The 24,459-nt window shown below is 37.5% G+C and overlaps 1 protein-coding gene across 1 annotated transcript in view; it reads left to right on the forward strand.

The window, feature by feature from the left end:
* Nucleotides 1-24,095, forward strand: part of ATP6AP1 (ATPase H+ transporting accessory protein 1) — a 49,362-nt gene extending 25,267 nt beyond the window's left edge. Inside the window, exons 7-10 of the mRNA XM_015629052.3 lie at nt 10,919-11,160; nt 11,751-11,804; nt 18,489-18,726; nt 23,386-24,095. Coding sequence (XP_015484538.1) covers nt 10,919-11,160; nt 11,751-11,804; nt 18,489-18,726; nt 23,386-23,595 — 744 coding nt within the window. The 3' untranslated portion in view covers nt 23,596-24,095. The remainder of the gene's footprint in view (nt 1-10,918; nt 11,161-11,750; nt 11,805-18,488; nt 18,727-23,385) is intronic.
* The last annotated feature ends 364 nt before the right edge of the window (nt 24,096-24,459 follow it).

Consider the following 24,459-nt stretch of genomic DNA (forward strand, 5'->3'; position numbering starts at 1 on the left):
AGCAGAGTGTTACCCACCATTTGGAAAGGAGGAGAGCAGAGCAGAAAGTGTTCACTAAGTCCTTACAAGTCTGCCAGTGAACTTGTGCATGTGGTCCTGTCCATCCCCTCTCCAAAGGATACAGTAACTCTACAAGATTAAACTATTTCATCTAGGAAAACTGAGGGAAATTCAAGAGGGAAATAATAAATAGAACCACCAAATACGTGGACAGGCTGAACAGGAAATATTAATCGTTGTCTCTGGAAAATATTTATGACAATCACGAATCAGACCATAACACAGGAATTCAGGGGCAGCAAAATCCTTTAAAGCAAAAAAGATGAACTATTTTTGGATCACAAAAGCACACAGATTTCAGTGTTTACATAAACTGATGTAAGAAAGGAAAGATGGGTGGAAAGAAGGTCCTATTACATGTGTTGATTAGAATGCAACCTTCAGACCTGAAGGTTTCTAACCCAAAGATTAGAGAAATCAAAGAGGGCATCCTAGGACAAGTATTGTTTGTATTTACCCTTTCCTTGTTTCAGCTGCCAGTTACTATCAGGAGCTCTGGCTGTGAGCTAGGTGGACCTTTGCCCTCATACAGTTTAGTTGGTCTCATGTCTTGGCAGTGGAAGCTTGGGATATTGGCATAGCATTTCTCTGGGACAGGAGTGTGAAAAGTAATATGTAACTTATTTAACTAAAGGCCAAGAGCCAGGAGAGGCAGCCAGCAGAATAAGCTAAGCTGCACTATAAGAAGCTCACGGACTTTCCTCCTCATGCTTGCCTATTAGATTGTTGTAGAACTGCACCTCTGAAAATGAAAATAGTTGCCACATCATAAAAAAAAGCTTGCTGCATGTAAATCATGGCTCTGCTGGCAACCAGGAAATCCATAAGGAGAAGTGACTGTGTCAGCTGAAAATGGAGAGGTGGCAGCTCAAGCTTGGTGCAGTCTTCCCTACTTTCAGTACAGTGAAACAAGCTGGGTCTCAAGAGCCTTGTCATTAAACATCTGCAAATTGCCTCTGGGAGCTCTGAATCATTTCCCTGTTCATTGCTACTGGTGAGCACAGAGACTTGTGTCTTCAGTGCCTTCTCCTGACACCAAAGCCCATTGGCATGATCTTTTTCACAGGGAGATATACATTCCCATTTTAGGGAAGCACAGGGTTAGGAGTGGGAAATGATTACACCTACCCAGAGGATGACCATGTATGTGAATCCCCCCAGATACCTGGGGTTGAAAAGGCAGGAGCTGAGAGATGTGTGGCTGTATGGTTGGGTGGCCTCTGCATGTGGTCAGAGCAAGCCTTACCCTAAATATCTACCTCAGTACTTCTTGTCTTCCTTCCCTCCACAGGAAATTAAACTAAAGCTTTTAAAAGAACAAACTGGTGCAATCACAGGGATGCCCCGTGCACTGAGAAAACCATTTGTATCCTGTATCATTTGTTTTGTACTGCAGCCTCGATTGTGCTAGAGAAATAGTTGTTAGAGGAGCAAAAGCACACTTTACTAACACAGGACATAAAAATTTGCTGTTAATCATTAAAATGCAGATCATATATCCTGCGAAGTGTGAGATTTGATGGCAGAATGACAAAGCCTTAAGTTTCAGTGCATCCAGTCTGTAATACAGTTAGTTAGTTAGTTAGTTAGTTAGTAGAAACCTGGATTATTTAATTTTACTTTCAAGTGAAATTTCATATTCTTTCTTTTCACCTTATAGAAATTTTTGAAAAATATGTATATTCTTTATGTAGTGCCACAGAAAGTTTTGAATTTGGAATTTTGGTGTTTTGTGGTAGGAAGACATTTTGTTGTGCTGTTCTAGATCTGCTATATTTATGCATGTAAAAGCTATGTTTTTCTCTCATTTTTACCCTGAGTGTGACTCCCTGAAGTATTAGACTGTTCAAAGCCATCAGCTAATGATTTCCTGCCACTTGAAAAAATAAAGAGGGGACATCATTATTCCTACATAGTCATTGTGTATACAAAACAATAGAATATTTAAGGTTGGGAAAGACCTCTAAGATCACTGAGTCCAACTGTCAAACCATGCAGCCATTTAAACTCCTAATTGCAGAATGCATGTCTCTAAAGTTAGGATAAAGTATGATAGTTTTTTAACAGAATTTTCAAAGATGTTTATGATTTTAGCAGAGGAATATATCTTTCCTTTAGGGATGTATATTGAAAAGTTTTCTCTAAAAGTTCCTTCTATTAAATCCTAAAGGTTTTTCCATAAAAATCTGTGAACCTGGAATTGCATGCAAGTCTCTTTTCAATGTTTGTACATTAGCATACAAAGCTAAGAAGTAGCCAGGGTGTTAATAAAAGGTGAACAGAATGTTAATGCAGTGTTTTGGTATTGAAACACAGAGCTTATTTCTTTCTGAGGACCGTATTACCCGTTCCTGCTGGCTGACAACATTAAATTGAAACAGATTTCATCAACTAATACATTTTATATTTCCTTTTAGACAGCTGTCGAACTAAAAACTCAGTTTAAGGAAAGCTGTGGTATTAATGTCTTGGAGGAAATAGTCTTGTATGGTCAGACCCCTTTATGGTCACCTGTGCTAGCAGCATTAAAAGTACAGCAGAGTTAGAGGCAGTGGCAGGAGAGCTCTGAGACTTGCCAGTGCCCCCCTGGACTGTTAGCTGGGAATGCTGAAAGAGAAGAAGCAAACCTGCCCTGCATGAGGTTGAGAAATCTTTGTTTCCTCTGGGATCCCACCTAGCATTGTAGCACTGTTCTGACCCATTCAGGCCTACCAACACACTCCAGCCTCACACGGGAATCTTTGTTATTGAGTTTCTGTATTACATATGTCCTTAGTGTCACTGGTAGACCAGAAAAAAAGGCAAGAAACGAATCCCTTTCCTGACAAAATGCCACAGACATATTTTTTAATTTGCTGATGGAAGCATTACTTTGAAAGCCGTACATAAAGTGATGCCTGAGATCAAATTTGATATTACACACCATATTTTGTTCTTGTTCTGTCTTTTCTGTTTTTTGAAATCCTCAGTGTTTGCAATTTTATTGAAACACTGCAGCTATTATTCTCTGAATTGATTTCTGATTTAGACCAAGTGAGTGATTTCCTAGATTGATATGTAATGAATGAGAAGAAGTACATTTACTTTTTAGTACACTACAGTATGCAAGTTAAACCTCAGTTATTTTAACAGCTAGATATCTTTTCTTCTGGGGCTTTCAGCCAAATCACTTGTAAGATTCTGCAACAGAACAGGGAGGGTTTCTTGCCTTATGGTGAGGAGAAATAATGCAAGGTGAATGTTGGATTCTGCTGTGCATTCTCACTGTTAAAAGCTCCTTTCTTCTCCCCAGTACATGATTTCCATATGACCCTAAAAATATTCCTTGCTCCTGATCCTCAGTTCTCAGGATCTGAACTTGCAGCAGGAGTAACTGACTGTGGTTGAGCCAAATCCTCAGCCAGGCTTGCCATTGCCTGGCATTGAAACTTGGATATGGTGTAAGAACAGCAATCACCATCAAGCTGCTAAAACAATCCCACAAGAATGCTGGAAGGAAGTTGGTGTTTGTTTTCTAATAAACTTTGCCTTATAAATTTCCATTTTCCAAAGTTTCATATCAAAGGATCCATAATTAGCAGACACAGAGGTGGTACAGAGGTGGTTCTATCTAGCTGGCCAGGAAAGATTGCATGCTTTGGTCTAATTTTGGTTTAGTTAATGGGCTAGAGACAGGTAGGAGATAAAGGAAATTATGAAATTGTGGTTGATAGCATTGGCTGAGGTTCCAGTTAACTGGAAGATTTAACTACGTTTTGGTGGGAACATGTCTATTTTGAGAAAAACTTGGAAGATGAAGAAAAGTTTGTCAAGAGAAACAAAGGCATGGAAATCTTAAAAAAAGCATGCATATTTTTTCCAAGATTAGTTTTTTCTAGACTTTCTGATGTGGATTTCATCTATATATACATAACTTCTAGCTTACATACTCTACTGTCATAAAAAATTATACGGATATTAAGTACAGGAAAGCAGAGTAGAAGTTAAAAACCTTTTTACACATTTTGGTTGAAAAAAATCCTTCTTTTAACTTCCCTGTCAAAAGATCCAATTTGCTAGATTTATTGGCCTGTTTTCCAGATTAGTCCTCCAAAGTCCTGCAGGATCCAAATATTAAGAAGAGAAAGGGAAAATTTTAAGGGTCTTCAGATTTTTAATTTCCCTGTGACTAGCCTACATCTGAGACAAACCATGCTGGCAACTCTCCCAGCACTATGAGTAAAACACTTTGGCTCCTGTCTGCATTTTTCAATTAAGCAACCAACCAGACCCCTGAGTAACCTCTGTCCAACTCTCACTGCATATCTGTTCCATTTTATTGCAGCAGAAACTCCTCCATCCTTTTTCCCAACTCCTATAGTAACTTGAATTTTACATATGGACATAAGAAAGGGGAGAAAACAACCAGTTGGAAGTGGGTATTCCCCTAGCAGTCTAAAAATTATGCAAAATCTGTAGCTTCTTTTATCTCTAAGCAGAATTGCTTGAAACAGGGCCCAAAATCTAATGTTCAGCCTGGGGACATTGGCATCAGCAAATATTTCTTGAATGGTACATCTGGTAGATTCCTTTTAGGATTAATTCTTTTTTACAAGGCAAGTTCTTAATATATATTTTTTCTCTCTTTTGTATACTGCTTGCAAAATCTGATTTGCTAAGAAGGTGTAAATAAGTTCTAACATTTTTGAAGATGACCAACACGGTGTTTTCATTGAAAGAGTTGTGTTTGGGTTATTTGTCCTAACTGAAATTTAAGGTGACAGATTAAGTGTAGTATCTCCTTCCAGCTGCTATTCCAGTTTATACATATTCTGTTTTACTTTCTAAAATCAGGATATTTTTATAGAAAAAGTTCTGCTCTTTCTTAGGTTAGATGAAAAAGTTTGGTATAAAAACTCATTGAAAGTTGTAGCAAGAAAATAACAGGTAATATACATTTCTTCAGAAAATGGGGACTGCAATTCAGATGTTCTTGTATGTGTCATACATTGTCTTATTTTAAAGCCTTTCAAGTGGAATTGTTTCCACAATTGCTGCATCACACCATGCTCTGCTCTGAGTTCTGCTGCTTGCATGGTCTCTGCTAACTCTCTTGTCTCTGCACAGTGCTGGTGGCAGAGTAGTTCCATTCTCTGTAAATAACAGTCTTTTATTCATCCCAGTGCTGCTAAAGGACAGGCCTGTGCAGAAGCACATCTAGCCTTGAATATGTGAGCTGATACTGCAGATTGTGTTTATGCAGGCCACTGAACTGAGCAGTGCAGTAAATACTGCAGTTTTATTGCCTCTTCTAACAGAAGATCTTGAAGTGCTTGCTCATGTCTGGGGTGATCGCCACAAGTCACAGCAGTTCTATCAATTATAAAAGAGAACATTATGTTTTACAGTGAGATCATTATCTCTTATTGTAAGATGTGCATTTTGACTTTAACATCCATGTCCCAGCATTATTTTTATGAAAAACCCTGAGGGATGCAGAACATGAGGTGCAAGCTGTGTGTCACAGCTGCCAAGCCATTTGGCTCACTGGTACAAGTGTGCATGGTTCAACAGGGAAGCCATCAGATGCTAATGTGAGACAGCAAGGTTGGCCACATATCCTGCAAGGCACTAAAATTATAGCATTCATTGTTAATAAATGAATGCACATTTCTGTGCATTCTTTTTTTACCTGCTTCATCAGTGTCATAATAGAGATGGGAAATAGAGGTCAAGGATTCTTCTGGGAGGAATTTCAATATGCTATTGAAATTTATCCTGCTGTCTTGTTTAGGCTTACAGTTACTGTAGGAATATGTAAAATAGAGTTGGAAGGGACCCTAAAGACCATCCAGTTCCAATCCCCATGCCATGAGCAGAGACACCTTCAAGCAGGCCAGGTTGCTCTAAGCCCCATCCAACCTGGCCTTAAACACTTCCAGGTCTGAGTCAGCCACAAGTCAGCCTAGAGGGGAATTAAAAAAACAAAATCCCAAAACGTTAGAAATCATAAAAATATAAACAGTTAAAGCTTAAAAAAATAGAGATAATTGGTAACTCTGCTCAATGTTCTAGATTTTGACAGCTTAAAACACTGTTATGCCACAGTCTTCCACTGACAGGTGAATGAAATAAGTCAAATCAAATGTATTTCTGTTTGCTGCGTGTGTGATTTTGTAAACTTGACACCACAAAGAACATTTTTACAGGAATACTGTTAGTGTTCAAGAACACAAAATCACAGAACGATTACGTGCAGGTGTTTTTATTGAAGTGCATGGGAACTAGGGGTATCAGCAACCCAAATCTCGCTCCATCGTCTTTGTCCAAAGTGCACATATTTATACAATTTCGGCTGTAGCAGTAATCACTGTAGCAACCTTATTGATACTGCTTCATTAACATTGCTTCATTAACTTTATTAATATTGCTTGATTAGAGTTAGTTCATCCTTGTACGAACCTGTACGAATCTTATCTCTGGGTATCTTAGAGACCCCACATACCAGTTCCCGTTACAATAAACATCTCAGCTTGCTGGACAACCCCTAATACCAAGCATTCTTGTGACCTACTTTTACATGATTCTCAGAAACATTTAACCCCATAGTAACAATGCCAAATTCTAATGCTTGCCTTTTAAATTGTTGACCTTTAGCAGTGAGATTGCCTGCATCACAGATTCGTGATACACTATCTTTCAGGAAAATGGATGTATTAGCAGGGGTGGTGGTGATGCTATCCATAGTGAGACCATGATGCCACATCAAATAGAAAACGTGGAGGAAAACTGTTCTGTTTGTGTAGGAAGGAATGTGAAATGATAATTTCAGAAAAAGCATTTGAAATGTGCTGATACTTGGCTGGGATGTGAATGCTGAGTGGCTTCTGATATGCCACAGCCAAACCCCAGAAAGAAACACGATCTGCCATTCTGCAGTACCCCTGCACCGAGCACATGGCAGCCTCCTGGTGTTATTTTCTTAAAGGATATCTTGCAAAAAAACCAAAAAACAAAATAAATATTTTGATGGTCCCTGCTAAAGCAAGTTGAGAAAATGCAAGCATACAGTTATTTTGGTATTCTGTGAAAGGAATTATAGTTGGTACATGATATGTAGATGCAGTTCCATTTACCAATCCCAAAATCTAGTGTGTTTGTCTTCGTGGTGTTATTGTAGCAGTTGCAGCACCTGGCCTCCCTTCCTTGGACCTTGAATGTCATGATTTAGGCCGTCATATGTGATCCATAAAATTCTTTGTCGTCATTTTTTTCAGTGTATTTTGAACTTGTCTCTACATGCATGCCCTAAATATTTTCATGTTCTTTTCTTCATTTGTGCTATGCTGTGCAATGCTAATAAGTGATATCTGATACTGCATTTCTTTTTAGAAGCTTAGATTCTTATGTAGTTTTGGAATACTAACAACCAGCTTAATCAGGTAAAATTAGAAAAGTTGTCCATGGAAATTTTCCATCCCAGTCAGATATATATATAGAGAACACACAGTAGTGCACAATATGCACAAAAAAAATGTAGTATGGATGTATGGACTAAACTAAGATACAGCCTAGGAAAAGAAATGAACCCTTCTGCCTACTCACCTCCCTCCTTGAACATAAAGAAATACCTTTTCAGTAAGAGCAGTAATCCCACACAGAGGATGTGGTCATATATATATATGTTGTTAGAAATGAAAAGGAGCAGCAAGCACCACCAGTTTTCTTATTCTTGATGTGCACACCTTAGCACAGCAATAAGAAGTCTAGAAACAAAAGATTGAAACAGAAGACACAATCATCTATTGAACTGATATTCAAAAATCCCATGTTGTAACCAGTGTAAAATGTAATCTGTTTCTGTTGTTCCTTACCATTCATCATTTCAGCAAATGGAAGTTTCATTTTCACAGTTTTTTGTATGGCTCTCATATGTGTTTACAACTATTTGATTTATATTTGTTTTCAAATGTAGTTTCAAATATATATAATGGCCCCAAATCTTTTTTCTTGTCCCTAGCCACTTTGTTGGAAGAGCCAACAAAACTGTGGCAACAACAACAAAACGAGTAATTTTGGATGTAAGGTCTGTTTGCTTTGAAAAAGACTTTTATGTTGATGAATCAAAATGTTGCCAGATCTGCTTTCTTTCTTGTTTCCAAGAGAAATGATTCTGAATTAGGAAGCTTGAAAAACAGATCAAAGGGAAGAAGTTTGTTCAGACTACCTCTACTGCAGGTTCAGTTAGTAATTACAAGATTCCATTGTGGTCTAGGAAAATGTAAGTGGCACCCTTTCTTTTCCTTCTCTGTACATTATTTAATCAGGTCTTGCTGTTTTTCACTGCATGACTGAGATCAAAAATGCCATTGATAAATTCAGAGAATAAGACAGTGATTCACACATCCCTCAGTTCAGATTAGGTGAAGGAGAAGGACACACTGAACAACAGAATTAAATATGATTTAATGTTTGGCAACACTTCCATGATGTATTGTTCCAAAATAATCTAATTTGATTTACAACAATTCAGAGTAAATATAATCCATTTGTCAAGGAAGTGTCTTGTAATTTATAGTTTAGCATGAAATATATGACATCAGAGAATGATTTTGATTCAGTAAGGTCATGTTTGTGCAGCAACAAAAGAAAAATAAAATATTCCTGAAACAGAGAAACAGGGGCATAGTGGGGAAGCTCTCAGCTTCCCACTGCCATAACCTGGAGGAAGCAACTGCTGTCATCAGGTCTCCCATGGGTCCCAGGCTGGGCTGTTTCAGAGATCCTCCTTCCAGCCTGAAGATAAAGTTTTTCAAAATCTCTCCCTGATTTCAAGCATGCTTAATTCACAGAATGACAGAACATGCTGTGTTGGGCATAGATTGATATCCCCATTGATGCTCGTTTCCCCATGTTTTGGCACACCATCTCATTGCTTATCACTGGACAGCCTGGTTTTGCTCCTTTCCCCCCATCCAAGTTCATTTAAACCTTTGTTATCCAGCCCTACTCTTTCCTGGGCTGAAGCTCTTCTTCCCCCCTGAGACAGGGGCATCCCTGAGTCAGGTGTCAGTGACCACATGATGATTATCCCATGGTCAACAAATGCAAATTTTTTCCACTTGGAGCCGTGCATTGACCTTATGGATCTGCCTATTCCTATCAGACTAGTGGGTTTCTTTGTCTCTGAAAGCCCTTCTTTCCAGGTGTACCCTCTTTTGGTTCATATGCTTTCTGAGAGAGACAAGGGAACCTGTATGTAAGAGCCTCATGGCAAAGGACTGCTCAGAGAGAAAAAGAAATAAAGCTTAGTCTTATGATTATATTTTAATAGCTTTCTTTTTATTTTAAAGTACTTCGACCTAATCCCCCAAGTTATCCCAATTCAGTATCCAATGTAGCATTGTTTTCAGCTCTTTGCAGGTGGTTTTTAAAGCCCTCTTTAGATGATACATGGGGCCCACATAGTGAAGTCAATAGATAGACAGGATATAATTTAGACTTCAGCTTTTCCTCTCAGTTTGAAATAAAATTATTACATTTCAGGAAAGTCTAAGGAAAGATTTAAAGTTTTATATCAAAAGTTGAATATTTTCTTTTGTTGTACCCTCTTCTTTTAAAGAAAATGGTATTCATTTGAAATAATGCTTGTTCTGATGTATTTAAAAAGGCAAAACTCTGAATTAAAAAGAAATTCATAAAGTATGCATGTATGGGAGGGGAAGATTACATTCTTCGCTGGAGCATTTAGTCAAAGGGTTTTAATGCAGTCCATTCTGCTTGATTGATAGAATGAGGTACCTGCAAAGACAAGCTGTAAAAAACAGATGGCAAATAGCATTTGCAGAGCAGTTGTTAAGGTGACAAAATCTTCTGGGGCTCCTCTCTGCAGGCAGGTTATAAAGCATAATATCGTCTCTGTTTCAGACTGGGAAATGGTCCTTGATTGTCTTTAAATCTATGAAAAGTAGTTCTAGGCAATAGCTCCACATAATTACAGTTCTGGTAACCCTTGTAATCCTTGTGATGCCTTTCATTCCTTGTACCCTAGAGTTATACAAGGGTAGAGGTCACCTGCAGCATACAAAGTCGTAAAGCTGACATAGGACTCAAAAATAGGTGGAATCTCCAAGATATGAATAGAGTAAGAAGTGAGGAGTAAGATAAGAACAGAATAAATTTGTTGTGTTATAAGGTATGGTTGCTTTAACTGGTGATATCTGTGGGGCTGCTTTACCAATGATGCCCTGGGCACATTTTTTAAAAGCATTGCCTACTAAATATTGCTGGAAATATCCTAAAAGCAAATGTGTCTCTTGTAGGACTTCACCACATTGGCCAAATGAGCAAAGGTCTTATTTTTCCAGAAACCATCAGAAGAGTCTAAAAATAAGCTTGCTGTAGCTAAGTAGACTGCTCTCATGCTTGTTAAAATGAAGACTGCAAAGCCTGCTACTGTTACTTAAGAGGAGAGTATCACTGAACTAGCAAGTTGAAATTTTATGATTTTATTGCAAAAAAAAAAGCTTATTTCTTTCAGTATATTCTTCCAGGGGAAAAAGAAAAACAACAAAAACATTCTTCTACCTGTTAGCACAAATGAATACTCCCATCTTAAGTCAGCACTACCAACACTGTTTAACATTCATTTGCCTACTATCAGTGGTGCTCATTTTCACACGTGGGTACCTGGCCATGGGAACCTAGGTTAGATTGCCTCATTAGCCTCCACACCACCAGTTAAATAGACAGTAACAAATGTTGAGGTTGATTGGGGATTTCAGAAGAACTGGTGCTCAAGGTACAGGGTGGTGAAGGTCTGTTTTCAACTGAAATGACTCTTACAAAGGGATGAATTGTTAATGTGTTTTTATTCCAGATTTCTAGAAGAACTGATGTGGTTGCAGAATTAAGACGACAATTAATGGCTGCTGAGGAAGAAGACAGTTTATCATATCCTCCTCTGAATGTGACCACTGGAAATCATTCCTGCATCCTTTTTTATGCTAGTAATTTCAGCCTCAAAGCCAACGGTTCAGTTTTAATAGATTTGACAAATGCAACATTTTTAACACAGAATGTGGATATTTCTGCCTCTGAGTGCTCAGACAGCAACACAACGTGAGTAGTGTAAGAAATTTCATATCACAATACATGTAATTCTGAAAATATCAGAAATATTACAATTTAAAATTAATGCTGTTTTAATGTTCTTCTTCTAAAGAATCCAAAATTTTAAAAAAATGTATTCTTAGTAGAAAAAAGTTAAGTCAAAACCACAAAAGCTGTTCAGACAAGGCCACTTATTTTCACAATTTTTTTCTTCTTATGTTCCCTACTCCCTGGTCTGTTTATCTTTGGTCCAAACAGGTTTCCCTGTGCCTGATCTCAAAATCACAAAAACCTTCACTGGCATTAATGAGATCATAGCTTCATTCCCTTGAAGGGGAGTATTGCCAGTTATGAGGTAGTAACTCAGCTAGAAGTATATTATTGAAACATGATGTCTATTTTCCTTTACTTTGAAGCACCTGCTCTTAGGTAAATAAAACCCTAGAAATATTTAGTCATACTTTTCTATGTACTGAACCTTTGCTATATGACTTTTGTAATTACCTACTGACTTACAATATATTCCTCAAACTGAAATGTCACAATGATCTAATTAAAGCTGACTACTCTAATATTAAAAATCTGTTTCTTATTCTTAGACTGTCATTAAAATACACAAAACCAGTGAATGGAATCAGCAGCCTAGAGATAAGGTAATTTATGATTTATTTTAAATAGATCTTTTGTGGTTTGCAATTTACCTGTTAGTAAATTAATAAAGTAGGAGCAAAAAAAATAGGGGAGAAGTTAAATGAAAATATTTTTTAATTTATTATTTGCTTTCTAGTCTGAGAAGTCACAATGCAGGAAAACAGTAGTACAGTCTTTATACAGAAATATATTTCTTTATTCAGAAATATACATATAGAGTATATGAATAGACATATATACATATAGAATATAAATTCTTTATACAGAAATATATTTCTTTATTCAGAAATATACATATAGAGTATATGAATAGACATATATACATATAGAATATAAATTCTTTATACAGAAATATATTTCTTTATACAGAAAATATATTAATATGCTCAGGTAAAGTTCTGAAAAAAATATTGTAGGCAAACATCCATACTGTAAGGTATGGGTATATGCATCTTCCTGTTTCACTAATAGGATCAGTCCAAAGTCCTCTCAGGAAAATCTAACTGTGATCTGTAAAATCTTAGAGGAGCTGAAGTCTACCTGCATGGCCAGGGCTGTATTGAGTCCTAATGTGGATTGCCAGTGCATTCTTTTAGTACTAGCTTGTGGTCAATGAGGGGTGAAAAAAGTATTAACCCAGTCCTTCTAAGTCCACCACTAAACCATATCCTGAGTGCAACAACATCTAAATATCTTCAAGGATGAAGACTCAGCCACTTGCCTGGGAACCTTTTCCAAGGCCTGGTAACCCTTTAACTGAAGGAATTTTTCCCGATATCCAACCTAAACCTCCTTGATGCAATTTGAGGCCATTTCCTTCTGTTCTATGTCTTCTTACTTGGGAGAGGAAACTAACCCCCACCTCACTACAACTTCCTGTCATGTGGTAGACAGTGGTAAGGTCCCCCTGAGTTTCCTCACCTCCAGGTTACTAAGCACACCCAGCTCCCTCAGCCACTCCTTGTGCTCCAGTCCCTTCAATAGCTTTGTTGCCCTTTCCTGGACATGCTCTGGTACCTCAGTGTCTTTCTTGTAGCAAGCGGCCCAGAACCAAACACCAGATTCGAGGTGCAGCTTTACCAGTGCTGAGTATGGGGGCACAATCCCTGCCCTGGTTTGGCTGGCCTCACTATTGCTGGTACTTGCCAGGATGCCTTTGGCCTCCTTGGCCACCTGGGCACATGCTGGGTCATGTTCAGCTGCTATTCACCAGCACCCCCAGGTCCTTTTCCACCAGGCATCTTTGCAGCCACTCTGTCTGAATGTGGTGCTGCCTGGGGTGGTTGTGAACCAAGTGCAGGAGCTGGCATTGTTGAACCTCATACCATCGGCCCTGGCACATCAATCAGCCTGTCCAGATGAATGCTCAAATGAATAAATACTATCATTTACACTGAGACAGAAAGACATCCTGAGTTAGGTAAAAGGATCCCAGAAGAACTTGTCTTGAGGAGAGGCAGTTATGTGTTTGGAGTGGTATTCAGAGTGCATAGAGACACTTTTGGCCAGTATTAAAGATCATGACTGGTGGCAAAAAACCAGACATACTTTGTTATTTAGCATCTCCCTTCTCACTCAGCCAGCTAGAGCTTTGTAAGAGAATATACTGTACAGAAAACATTACTGTTGTACAGTATATTGTACATGGCATAGTGTTTTTATTTTTGTGATTATTGAAGTTAGCTGTATATAGGATCCTTGGGACTGGTCCTTTGTGATGGTGTGAAGCATGCCTTGGTCTCAATAATGTAAATTATCAAAGAGACATGTATTTCCCTAATCACCATGGGGAATTAAAAAAATATTTTCCTTGTATTTCCTTGTATTCAAAAGATATGTGTCTCCAAACAAGACTCTACCCAAGCTGTATTTTTCCTTTTGCTACAAGTCCCAAAATAGCACTTTGTCTGGTACTGCCCTGACGCTCTTCTGCGTGCTCTTTAGTGCTCCTATCCCACTCTGACAGAGACAGGCCCTTCAAAACACTGCTCTGATTTTCATTCTTCATCTTTGTGCATCCTAGCACAAGTCTTAGCTGGTCTGCTGTATGTAATCTCTTTATGAATGAATGTGGCTCTTTCCTACATTTCTCCTGAATATGGCTATCCTCAGAATAATATCATCCTTCCTAGTAAAATTATAGTTCTGAGAAAATAGTACAAATCACAAAGCATCCCATGTAGCATGGGACTGTGCTTGAAAGCAAGTTAATAGCTAGATCTTAAAGGTATGTTTTCTTTAGTAGTCAACAGGCTTCACTTAACTGTACAATGGCAAATTGCAAACCTTGAGACAATAGTATGGAAACAAAATCCTTTGGCAGTTGTTTTCTGCAGCTGGCAGAAGATCAGATATGATGTTAGTGCACACATGGATTTAGTGACGATTATTTAGATTTATATTTAATAATCTGTTTGTTAAAAGCTTATAATTTTAATTAATTATTGGATGAAAAATTGAATGCAGTCATGAATCTGAGTTGCATCTGGAAAGAATAAATTTGAAGCAACTCTGCAGACAAACTGTAATTTAGATGAAAATGCCAGTACAAAAGGTGAATGGTTCATGTTTTCTTTCTTTTTCAGGAAAAAAATTTATATCCTTTGAGCCTGTTGTAGTAGAGGCAGAAATGTTCACAGAGTCTTTCTTGACCTGTGCTTCTACTTGAACATATTATAGTTAAATACCAAAATGCATAAATAGTCCTTGAAGCTGGAATAAGAAACTCAGGCTCTGCAATAGGTGAGGACTTGAAAAGAGAGATAGGTCCTGGATGTTTTCATGCCAAGCATGTAAGAGTAGCTTAGACTCTTAGCTAAGACTTAGACTGGCTGTGTTTTGCAGGAAAATTCAATTTATTCCAATGGGCCTTGTGTGATCCAGGTTTTTAATAGACCTTCAGGGCAAATAAACATAAATTCATCAATTTTTATTTATGACACAGGAACTTAGAAATATATAATGGAATAGAGGAAAATGTAGGGAGTAGCTTCCAGGGTAACTATTTCTTGGACCTTCACTATGCATTGGCCTGTCTGTGGGACATAGACACTGACTGCTTCTGTGTTGCTTTTCCCCTCTTGCCTTAACTTATTAAGCTGTCTTTATCTTAACCCACAAATTTCTTCATTTTTGCTCTTTCTGTTCTCCCCGCTGTCCTGTTGAACAGGGGGACTGAGCAAACAGCTAAATGTGTGCTTGGCTGCTGGCTGGTATCGACCCATAGCACCTCAGAACCTTTATAAGTTAACAATAGTTCTAAAGACTCACCTGATTATTTGCAGTTTCCTGTTGGATTGTCTCTTGATGGGACAATGGTGTCATTTTAGATCTCTGTTAGCTACCATAATACTGTATTGCATGCTATATAATGCAAATAATAAGATGCATGGAACAGAACCAGAGCAAGCCATTGACTTTTTTCATGATTTGCTAACACTTTATTGACATTGTGTATCTCAATATGTCTCTTGTCAAGAGCTTCTAAAATCCATAGAGATACTCTACAATCTCTGTTTTCCCCTTCTGGTTCAATTTGATTTGATTTCTTTTTCAAGATTACACCTTGATAAGATCATGGTTTGCCTTAACAAACAGGACACGAGCAGGGCAAAGAGCTGGAAGGAACAGAGCTGAGAGCCACGACTTTATGCTTCTGTAAAGGCCTTTTACTTAAGTATAGGATAACGTATCTTGAAGACAGAAGGTGACTCCAGAGGGGACCATGTTCAAGTAGCTCAGTTTATTCATCAATAAAAGAGGTTCTAGCTTCAGCAGCATGAGCAGGATGCAGAGCCTGCTCCCCTTATCGACACCAGCCTATGCCCACGTACAGAGCAGCTGGTCACATCCCACCTCCCACTGACAGCTGCAACTGCTGCTTCATCCTGCGCACACACACAGCTGCCACCTCCCTCTCCCTCTCTCTAGCAAGAGCTACAGTCTCACTCATCCTCCTGCTCTTCCCCTGGGAGATGAGCTGTAAGGGAGTGGTTGTAGTGTTGTTGTGATAGTGTAAGGAAAGTAAGCTACTGCTGCAGCAGGAGTGGGAGCAGCGGGCAGTAGTACTTTGCTGGAAGAAGCATCATCTCAGCTCTCTCATAAACTGATCCAGCTGTTCAAGCACATGTCATTTTCTCTGGGAAAAAGTGTCAAAGTGAATGGAAGTGCTGAACATTAGTATTCCACACTTACATTGATATGTACTTGACTCCTGTTGTTGCTCAATGTATAGAACAGAGTAGAGTTGACCCAAAAAAACATGTTTTAGAGTCTTTTGCTTAACAGTTGTGTTCCTCCCTGAATATTTGAAACAGTAATTCTAGCTATCTTCTGCTTCAGAAATACCTCTGCTTGTAATAATTAGCCACACGAGACTTGATTAGTGGTGGTGGCATTCAGAGTTCATACAGCTATCTGGCACAAAGGGATCCTGGCCCAAGACCAGGAATTTTTTGTGCCACCATACATAAAGTACATAATGTATCTAATGTGCATAATTGTTTCTAATGTTTAACATGAACATGAATTTCCTTAAGAAGCCAAGGTACTTTCAGTTCTGCAGATAAAACCTTTGTTCTGTCTCTTCTCTGTATCATTAATTTGCTATGATGTGCTCTATTTGCTATCTACTCATTTGAGAAAATGTTAAACTAAATGAAGTAATTCTTTAGGTTTTTTGAATGCCTTTTTTTTTTTAATTTAATGAACTATAGTAACATCTGTTACCAGTTAAGTGTGTGCTTGTTGGAGGCTATTCACTGTTGTTTGTAAAAATCTGAGGATAACTGCCTTTATTACTAAGTTAACTGTGCTCAACTAGTTAACCAATTAGAATGTTAATTCTCTTAAGTCTTCAGGTAACACATTTTAGTCCTTGGTGTAATGTGAAGAGACAGCATTCCCTTCAAAGTCATTTTAGACTGTACTCACCACATATGTGGCCTTATAAAACTTTTTGTTCATATGGTCAGTTTACAAGGAATTTCCTTCTTTGCCACTTTTCTCATCTTATCAGCAAAAGTACAGACCACAGACAGCCTCTGTGGTTGTCATAAACATTTAAGTAAGTTCCTCTGTGTTTATAGTGGCTTTCAGCTAGTGCCTGTAGCATTGCAACTGGGACACCATGGAAATTCTGTTCAGATTGTACTGTACATCAAGAAAAGGTTTCTTTCTTCTAGCAATAATATCAAGATTTTAATTTTGTAACTATGTAAGAATAGAATATTTTCAATATATATTTGTAAATGTGGACTGGATGGATTTTTTTTTGTTTGTTTTTGTTTTTGTTTTTCACTGATGCTTTCACCTCAGTGTTTTATGGATAGAACTGTTCAGGCTTAAAACTTAAGCCTTTTCTCACTTCAGTGACACTGTGCTCTGGAATTCCTTCTGAGCATTTTGAAACTTCAGGTTTCTGAACTTATATGAATCAAGAGCCACTGATTATTAACAAATATTTTTTTAAAAAGCAATGTTAGATTCTGTGCTGTGTGGATAACACAATATTGAGAGTAACTAATTTGAACAAACAAGTAATATTCTACAGAGAGAATATTCTCTCTGTATACATATACCCTACAGAACATAAAATAGTCTATATTTTGCCTCATTTAAGATGACTATACTTTTTTTCAAACCAATCATAATTGCATCTAAGTTATTACTTCAAATTTTAAAGTCAACATACAGTATTGTGGATAGACATATTTGAATATTTCATTTTTAGCAAGTATTATTTATTGCTAAATAGATTTCTCTTCTACATATTTCATGGTTACCAATAATCAAAAGAAATCATCAGCAAACTATGTAGAGATACACATGCACAGACCAAGTAGGGTTAAAGTAGTAAACAATGTACACTGAGGAGAAAGGTTTATCATTTCCTCATGGAATAGATTATGCCTAAAAGTAACTGTATTAAAGTGGTAAAGATTAGCACATCGTCCTGATCTGTAAAAGATCAGAATGTACTTCTGGATGTCTGGAAGTTCCCAATTATTTCTGTTGGGAGCTGTTCAGAGTACATTCCATGATTATGAACTGCTGCAATATCCCACATACATGGATGCTTTTAAAATAAGAAAATACCTTTTTGTACCTAGCCTACTTCAAATTGTGAAACTAGACCTGGCAATTGCTTCTGACCCAACAGTGAGAGAAAGCTCTGTCTTCTACACCAAATTCAGACCTTTGCAAAGGAAATTGCCATTTAGGCATTTGAGCCGAGAAAGAATCACAATGATAAATTAGATTGGCTATCATGCCTGTACCCATCATAAAAGCAATTTTCCAAAAATGCCATAAAATGTTTATTCAGAGCCACTGCAGTCTTACTGACACTTTCTCAGCTTCCCCTTCACTGATTATAAACTGTTGGTAACTGATGAAATACAGCAGTGGCAGAGGCCCTTGAAGAATGAAATTGCATTTGCTTCTTGCCTGCCACAGCTATAGAAAGCTGTGCTTGTGAGGTGAAACTCTAAGTAGTAAACACGTTTACAGAACCTCTTCCCTTCTGAACAACTTGAACGATATGGGAGTCCATATCATCATCAGCTGTGATGTTTGCAGCCAGCAATAGTGAACCTTTATCTGCTACTGGTACTTTATCAAATGTATATTCATTTTTTCCTTCTAACCTTTTGACTTTTTCTTTTTGTCCTCTGTTGTGTTCCTAGGTTTTTAATGACCAACAAGTTCTATGAAGTCTCAGCTAGAAAATGGTCCACTTTAAATTCAGTTGAGATTGTACAAGATGGAGAAAAGTTTGCTAAATTTAATGTTTCTGGCATCTCTGCCCCTGCAGAGTATTCATTTCATTGTCAGCTGGTGGGAACAAGCAATCTCTATCCTGCAAGGCTGGTTCCATCCAACAATGAGGCAAAAAATTGGGATGTTTTCATTTCCAAGCTGCAAGTGAGTATGGGTTGCCATTTCATAGATAACTCCAAGAACTATTACTTGCTATTGTAGGTGGTGAATGACACACATTCATAATGCCCTTACTTTCATTCCAGCCTGGGGGAAAACATAAAAGAAAAGCTGTTCCCCTAGGTGAGCTATTCAGTAGAGGGGTAAAAAAGATGCCAGTTGCTGAACAAGGAAAACATGAAAGCACAGCTTTGAAAAACAAAACTATGAAGTTGTCCACAGAAAGAACACCCAATTAAACCAAATGCACTTAATCAGGCAAAGAATGACTAAGTCCTCATGCCTGTTTAATGAATTGGGCTGCTCTTGGAAACAGGGGCCTCTTAGGTGGGTGGCTTTATACTGCTTACTTTGTTTTTATTTGATTTCTTGGTGCTTTGTTTACCTAGGAAAGTACAGCTTAGTGGTACTGCTGTTTTCAGTGACTGTCTGCACTCCTGCAGATAGAAACAAAGCCCAGTGCAATTTGATTTAGTGGGAGGTTTGCCATGGACTTCAGTCAGGAATGGTACGAGTTCCTGCATGATCCAGAAGGAAAACAGCTTGATTTTTTTGAATGACACAGTTTTTCTGCATATTTAGTAGTAGTTCAGACTACATATGTGACATATAGATGATTACACCTTTATTACTTTGAGCTTTGTTCTTGACCTAAGAGAAGCATAACAACATTTATATCTTAAAACAATATTGCACTAAGGGATCTCTTTGATGAAAGAGATCATAAAAATAATAGGAACAATTCCAAACTGTACTGTATTTGTCAAACATGAGCTGTATACAAATGCTGATATAATTGTATTTATAATTTTGATAACAAACCAGTCTCAATAATCTGACTCCAGACTTGACACTTCTGCTTAAGTAATGTGAATCTCACAGAAAGAGCATTGATGCTTAGAGTTATCTCCCACAAATTCCAGTGTCAAGTCTCACCATTTTTTGAGCAACAATGTTGCAATACATACCAATGTTGTGAAGGTTCCTTATGATGTAATTTTTATGTAAGGCCTGAAAATACCAGAGTTCACACAACTGTACTTTGCTTAGTGAACTCATTGGAGTTAGGCTTTCAGATCACTAAAATATGAAAAGACACGACCTATGCAATTGTGAAGTGTATACTTACCACCTATCTTTTCCTTCTGTTTCCATATGCACTGATATTACTGCCTTCTTAAAGCTTAAACAGGCTCCAGTCTTAGTAGGCATCCTTTCACTGTGGTCTTAACCAAGAGTAGAAGTAGTGGTTTCTCACCTTCCTTACTGATTTGGAACAGCAGATGCTTTCACTGTTCAGACAGCAGAACCTCCAGCTCCTCTTAAGAAAGGGCTTTTTCTCTGACCCAGTCCTAAACATGGCACACAACACAACACAAAACTCCTGGACTGATATTTTTCTGTTGTGTGAGAAAACAGAAGGTCACCATTCTGGGCTCATTTCCAAGGTCTATCTGACCCAGATCATACTTTTCCAGGTATCTTCCACTGATACATACTGAAAGGTGATCTCAGTATCACTCTTTGTTACTGCCTAAGGTTTAGAAACCCCCAAACTCTGTTGCATGGTGAAAAAGCATGTGGGATGTGCTCAGTGGTTGCAGCCAGCACAAAACCTTGTTGCTGAAACTGAGGAGCGTGATTTTCATGTCAGTGTTATGCAATGAATTAGAAACCAGGATCCAGTGCCAATCAAACTGGCACAATCGCGCTCTGCGGCACTGGGTCCTGGAAGCTGAATCATAGTAGTAGAGGGACAATGGCAGCTGCACAGGAAAGCCTTACACAGCTTGTTCCTAGACAAAATTGAACAGGTGTAGCCTTTTCCTTCAGTTCTGGAGCTGCCTCACTCACTACCTTCTAAAAGAAGCTCTGTGGGATGCTGGCTAGGCATGCTCACAGCCTAGGATGTCACCACTCCTGTGTCACCACACCTCTACAGAGAACCAAAACTTTTGCTTTTGTTGGTTGTTGTTGCTAGGAATGGTTGTTCTACCATGTTACCTTTTGTCCTTTTGAGGATCTCATATTTGTCAATGAAGTTAAAGAGGTGGCTGCCACCAAAAGCACTGCTCTTCTTTACTGTGTGTGGTTCAGAAGTACTTTAAAAGCTACTGCCAAAAACTCCAAAATCAAGAATATTCTTTGCAGCTAAAATATCTCAAAGTTCAAAAATTAGAAGTTTGGTGTGTATTGAAGAGCCATAAACCCAGCATATTTTAATTGAAGTTTTGGTCAAAGGCCATATGATGAGAAATCTGCCTTCAAAAATATGTGAAGGAAGTACAGACTTGTATAATCAAGAAAAATGACTGGTCTAAACACCAGAATTAAAACTTCCACTGGACAGAGGCCTGTATACAAAGGACATTAGCATTCATAAATATCAGAGAACCACATGTAAGTATTTTTTACTTTTCTATGTATGCTGCTAAGATTCCCATTTTCTGCCTGGTACTTAACACCCCCACAGAAATTATAAAGCTTAAAAAAAAAATAACCTGGCATATTCTTCATCTCTTTCCTAAAAGTAGGCATATCATTTTAGGAAAGTACAATTGAATCTTTCACCGAGATGGTTCAATAAGAAGAATGCTGTTTAAAAAAAACATAAGACCACTAGAATTGAAATAATTAATTTCAGTATTTCTGGCTCTAAATCAGGAGTGCCAAAGCCCTTCTAAACTGAATATATCTGTTAATTACTTTAGAGAGTCCTTGTAAATGTAGTAAGAAGTGTGTTTTGTTTCCAGAATTCCAATCCATTTTTTTGAACACAAATGACATAAATCATCACCTTCTGTCTGTTTTTATTGTCAGTAAGTCTTTCAGGCTACAATTCACAACTCCTATTCATATTCTCACTTGTAGTCAAAGCAGTGGCTTAACAAGCAAAGGTTCTTGCAATGTATTCTCTAAAAATGTGCAAATAGTTGTCCAGCCCTGGAGCTTATTTTCACTAATCCTGCTTTAATCAAAATTCTGAGTACCTTTGGTGAAAGTAGGCAGTCTTTGCAAGTTAGCTACTCTGATTTGTCTTGGAAAGATTCTTCTAAAAGATTGAATTACTAAAATTTTCTTCACCTCCACATTATCTAAAAAGCCTTTAGTTCCTCGCACAATAGTAGTTTTATTAATCACCATTCTGGAAGGTACAGACATTGCTCATAACACACATATTAGATAAACATTAACTTTAGGGACCTGAGCCGTGACTGGATGCAAGCCCAGAGTGTTTCTGGGTGCATTTGTTGCATGGTAGATTTGTTCAGTTTGTACCAAAACTTTCCTAGGAGGTACAAACTCTTTTATTACCACAAATTAATGCAGGCTTTCTATTTATTTTGGTGTAAATCATAGAATAATCATGGTGTGGGAACACATAAAAGTAGAAATCCTTGATCTTCTTCTTTCTTGGTTATTGCTGGGTGAGACAAGTGATTTAAATAAAATAATATTTTTAAAATTTTATTTGATAATATTTTATGGAAAATGGTAATATTTGACATGTCATTTGTTTACCAGTGGGTTTATGATAATCAGTACTCTCCTTACACACCCATTTCAGAGATTTTGTAAATGCATAAGAATCCCAGTCTTCATTTTTCTTTTTAAAATTATTTAAGAATGAATCAAAATGAGATCATATTAATTCTTTCCTTCCTCTTCTTCCACCAGTTTGGTTCCCTTCCTTCTAAAGGAACCAGTGCTTATGCCATTACATGTATGTTTGTAGAGGGGAGATTGTCTTCCCTTTCTTCACAGTTTTCTAACCCTTTGATTGGTTTGAACGGAATTTCTAGAAAGTTAGCGGTCTCAAAGGCATTCAGTTGGTTGATAATTTTGTACAATTGGGATCTAGTCATAGAACATATCTCCATATTTGTTGATTTTTCTGAGGAAAATAACATGGTTGGAGAGCAGTCAGTGGCAGACATTGCAAATTCAGCCAAATCAGAGATATTGCACACTTCTCTAACTGCTGGAAAAGTTTATATAGGTTTTATAAGTTAATAGACAACACATACCCTATACCTCAATAAAGCAAGCCTTTCCTTCTGTTTTGAGCCTTTGATGTCTAAGGAGTGAGGAATAAAAATTTCACAACTTTTTTTTCCTTGAACTTTCACTAAAACTTAGCCAAAAAAGGCATCTTTATTAGATGTGTTTTAAAGTAGGTTCTAGGAATTTTGTTTGTCAAGGAGCTATTAGCTAAAACTCTCAGACTATTTCAACAAATCTCATGGTCTGAGCAGCTTTAACTCTCATGACTTTGAGTGCTTTGAGTTTCCTGGTCCTGAAGTGGTCATAGTGCTGATGATCAGTGAATACCGATATACTGATTATATGAATACAGAATTCTGATCACGTCCCTGCTGGGATTTTACTTCTAAAAGCAATACAAATTTCTGAAGTGGGAAACCTACTTATTACCAAAGAAATGGATTCTACGTCTTTAATTTCCTGCATGAAAAGGAAATCTGGAAAATTGTTTTGCAGAGGATTTTGTTTTCACTCTTATTTTTTAATGGGCAGAGTACAATTGATAGTTAAAGGGTGTGGGTTTTTGTAATTACCACATATATCCTGAGAATAAGTGCCATGCTTAATTGCACTCATCTGTCTACCGTTCCTCATTTTCAGATTCAAGGCTTCAACATTATAGACAACCAGTTTTCCTATGCAAGTGACTGTACAGGTTTCTTCACTCCTGGAATTTGGATGGGCTTGGTGACATCTATAATTTTACTGTGGATCCTGACCTATGGAATCCATATGATCATGCAGCTCACAACAAACAGCAGATTTGACGATCCCAAAGGTCCAGCTTTATCAGTTCCTCAGACAGAATAGCCATGGATTGACTTAAACATCAGACCAGGAAAAGCCACAGCAACATTATGATTTTAATAATCTTTTTACTTCATAATATATTTAACTTAAAAGGATATCATGAGAAAACCAGATAATTAAACTACATATAGAAATGATCCTTATGTTTGGCAACAATAAAAGTTCTGTTTGTTATTATGGTCATTTGTTAACAGCTTTTTGTGTTGAGGTTCTGAAGTGAGACTGTAGAGGTTATTAGTCTCTCTGGCTATTAGAAAGGCTATTAAAAACTTCCTCAGATTAACTTCTATTGGCAAAGAAAACATACCAAAACATTGATAATTGGAAAGGATAAAATATTTGATGAGAAACTATATGTTGAAAATTCTGGTTCTCTAAAGACTCTTTAGTTTCATGATGATGCTACGTCTTAGGAAACTTTAACTGTGTTTGAAATTTTTTCTCTTGAGTAAAACATACAGAAATGTACAGAACTAATAAAGTATAAGTCACTAAATAAATGGTCCTGGGAATTATTTTCAAAATTCATCACTTTGTTCAGATATTTTGTGGTATCACAAAAGAGAATGGGTAGATTAAGGTTTAGTTTCCATCTAATGTTATCTCATGCTTGTGAGAATTATGTTGAGTAACATTGTCTTGTGTTTGGTTTGGCCATGGACAGCTGATGGGAAGTCAGTCAGTGGCCAAACTGATCACAAAATTAGATTTGGTGTCATAGCAATGAATGCAAATTTTCAGGTTCAGAACCTATTATGATTCAATGTGCTAATGCAGACAGCATCTAAACAGAGATAAGGCAGTTTTCTTAGCCTCCTCCATTTTCCAGGCGTCTTTGGAAAAGTTATGAAGTTCATAAAAAAA

This window comes from Parus major, chromosome 1A, assembly GCF_001522545.3.
Source record: "Parus major isolate Abel chromosome 1A, Parus_major1.1, whole genome shotgun sequence".
NCBI classification, from domain to species: Eukaryota; Metazoa; Chordata; class Aves; order Passeriformes; family Paridae; genus Parus; species Parus major.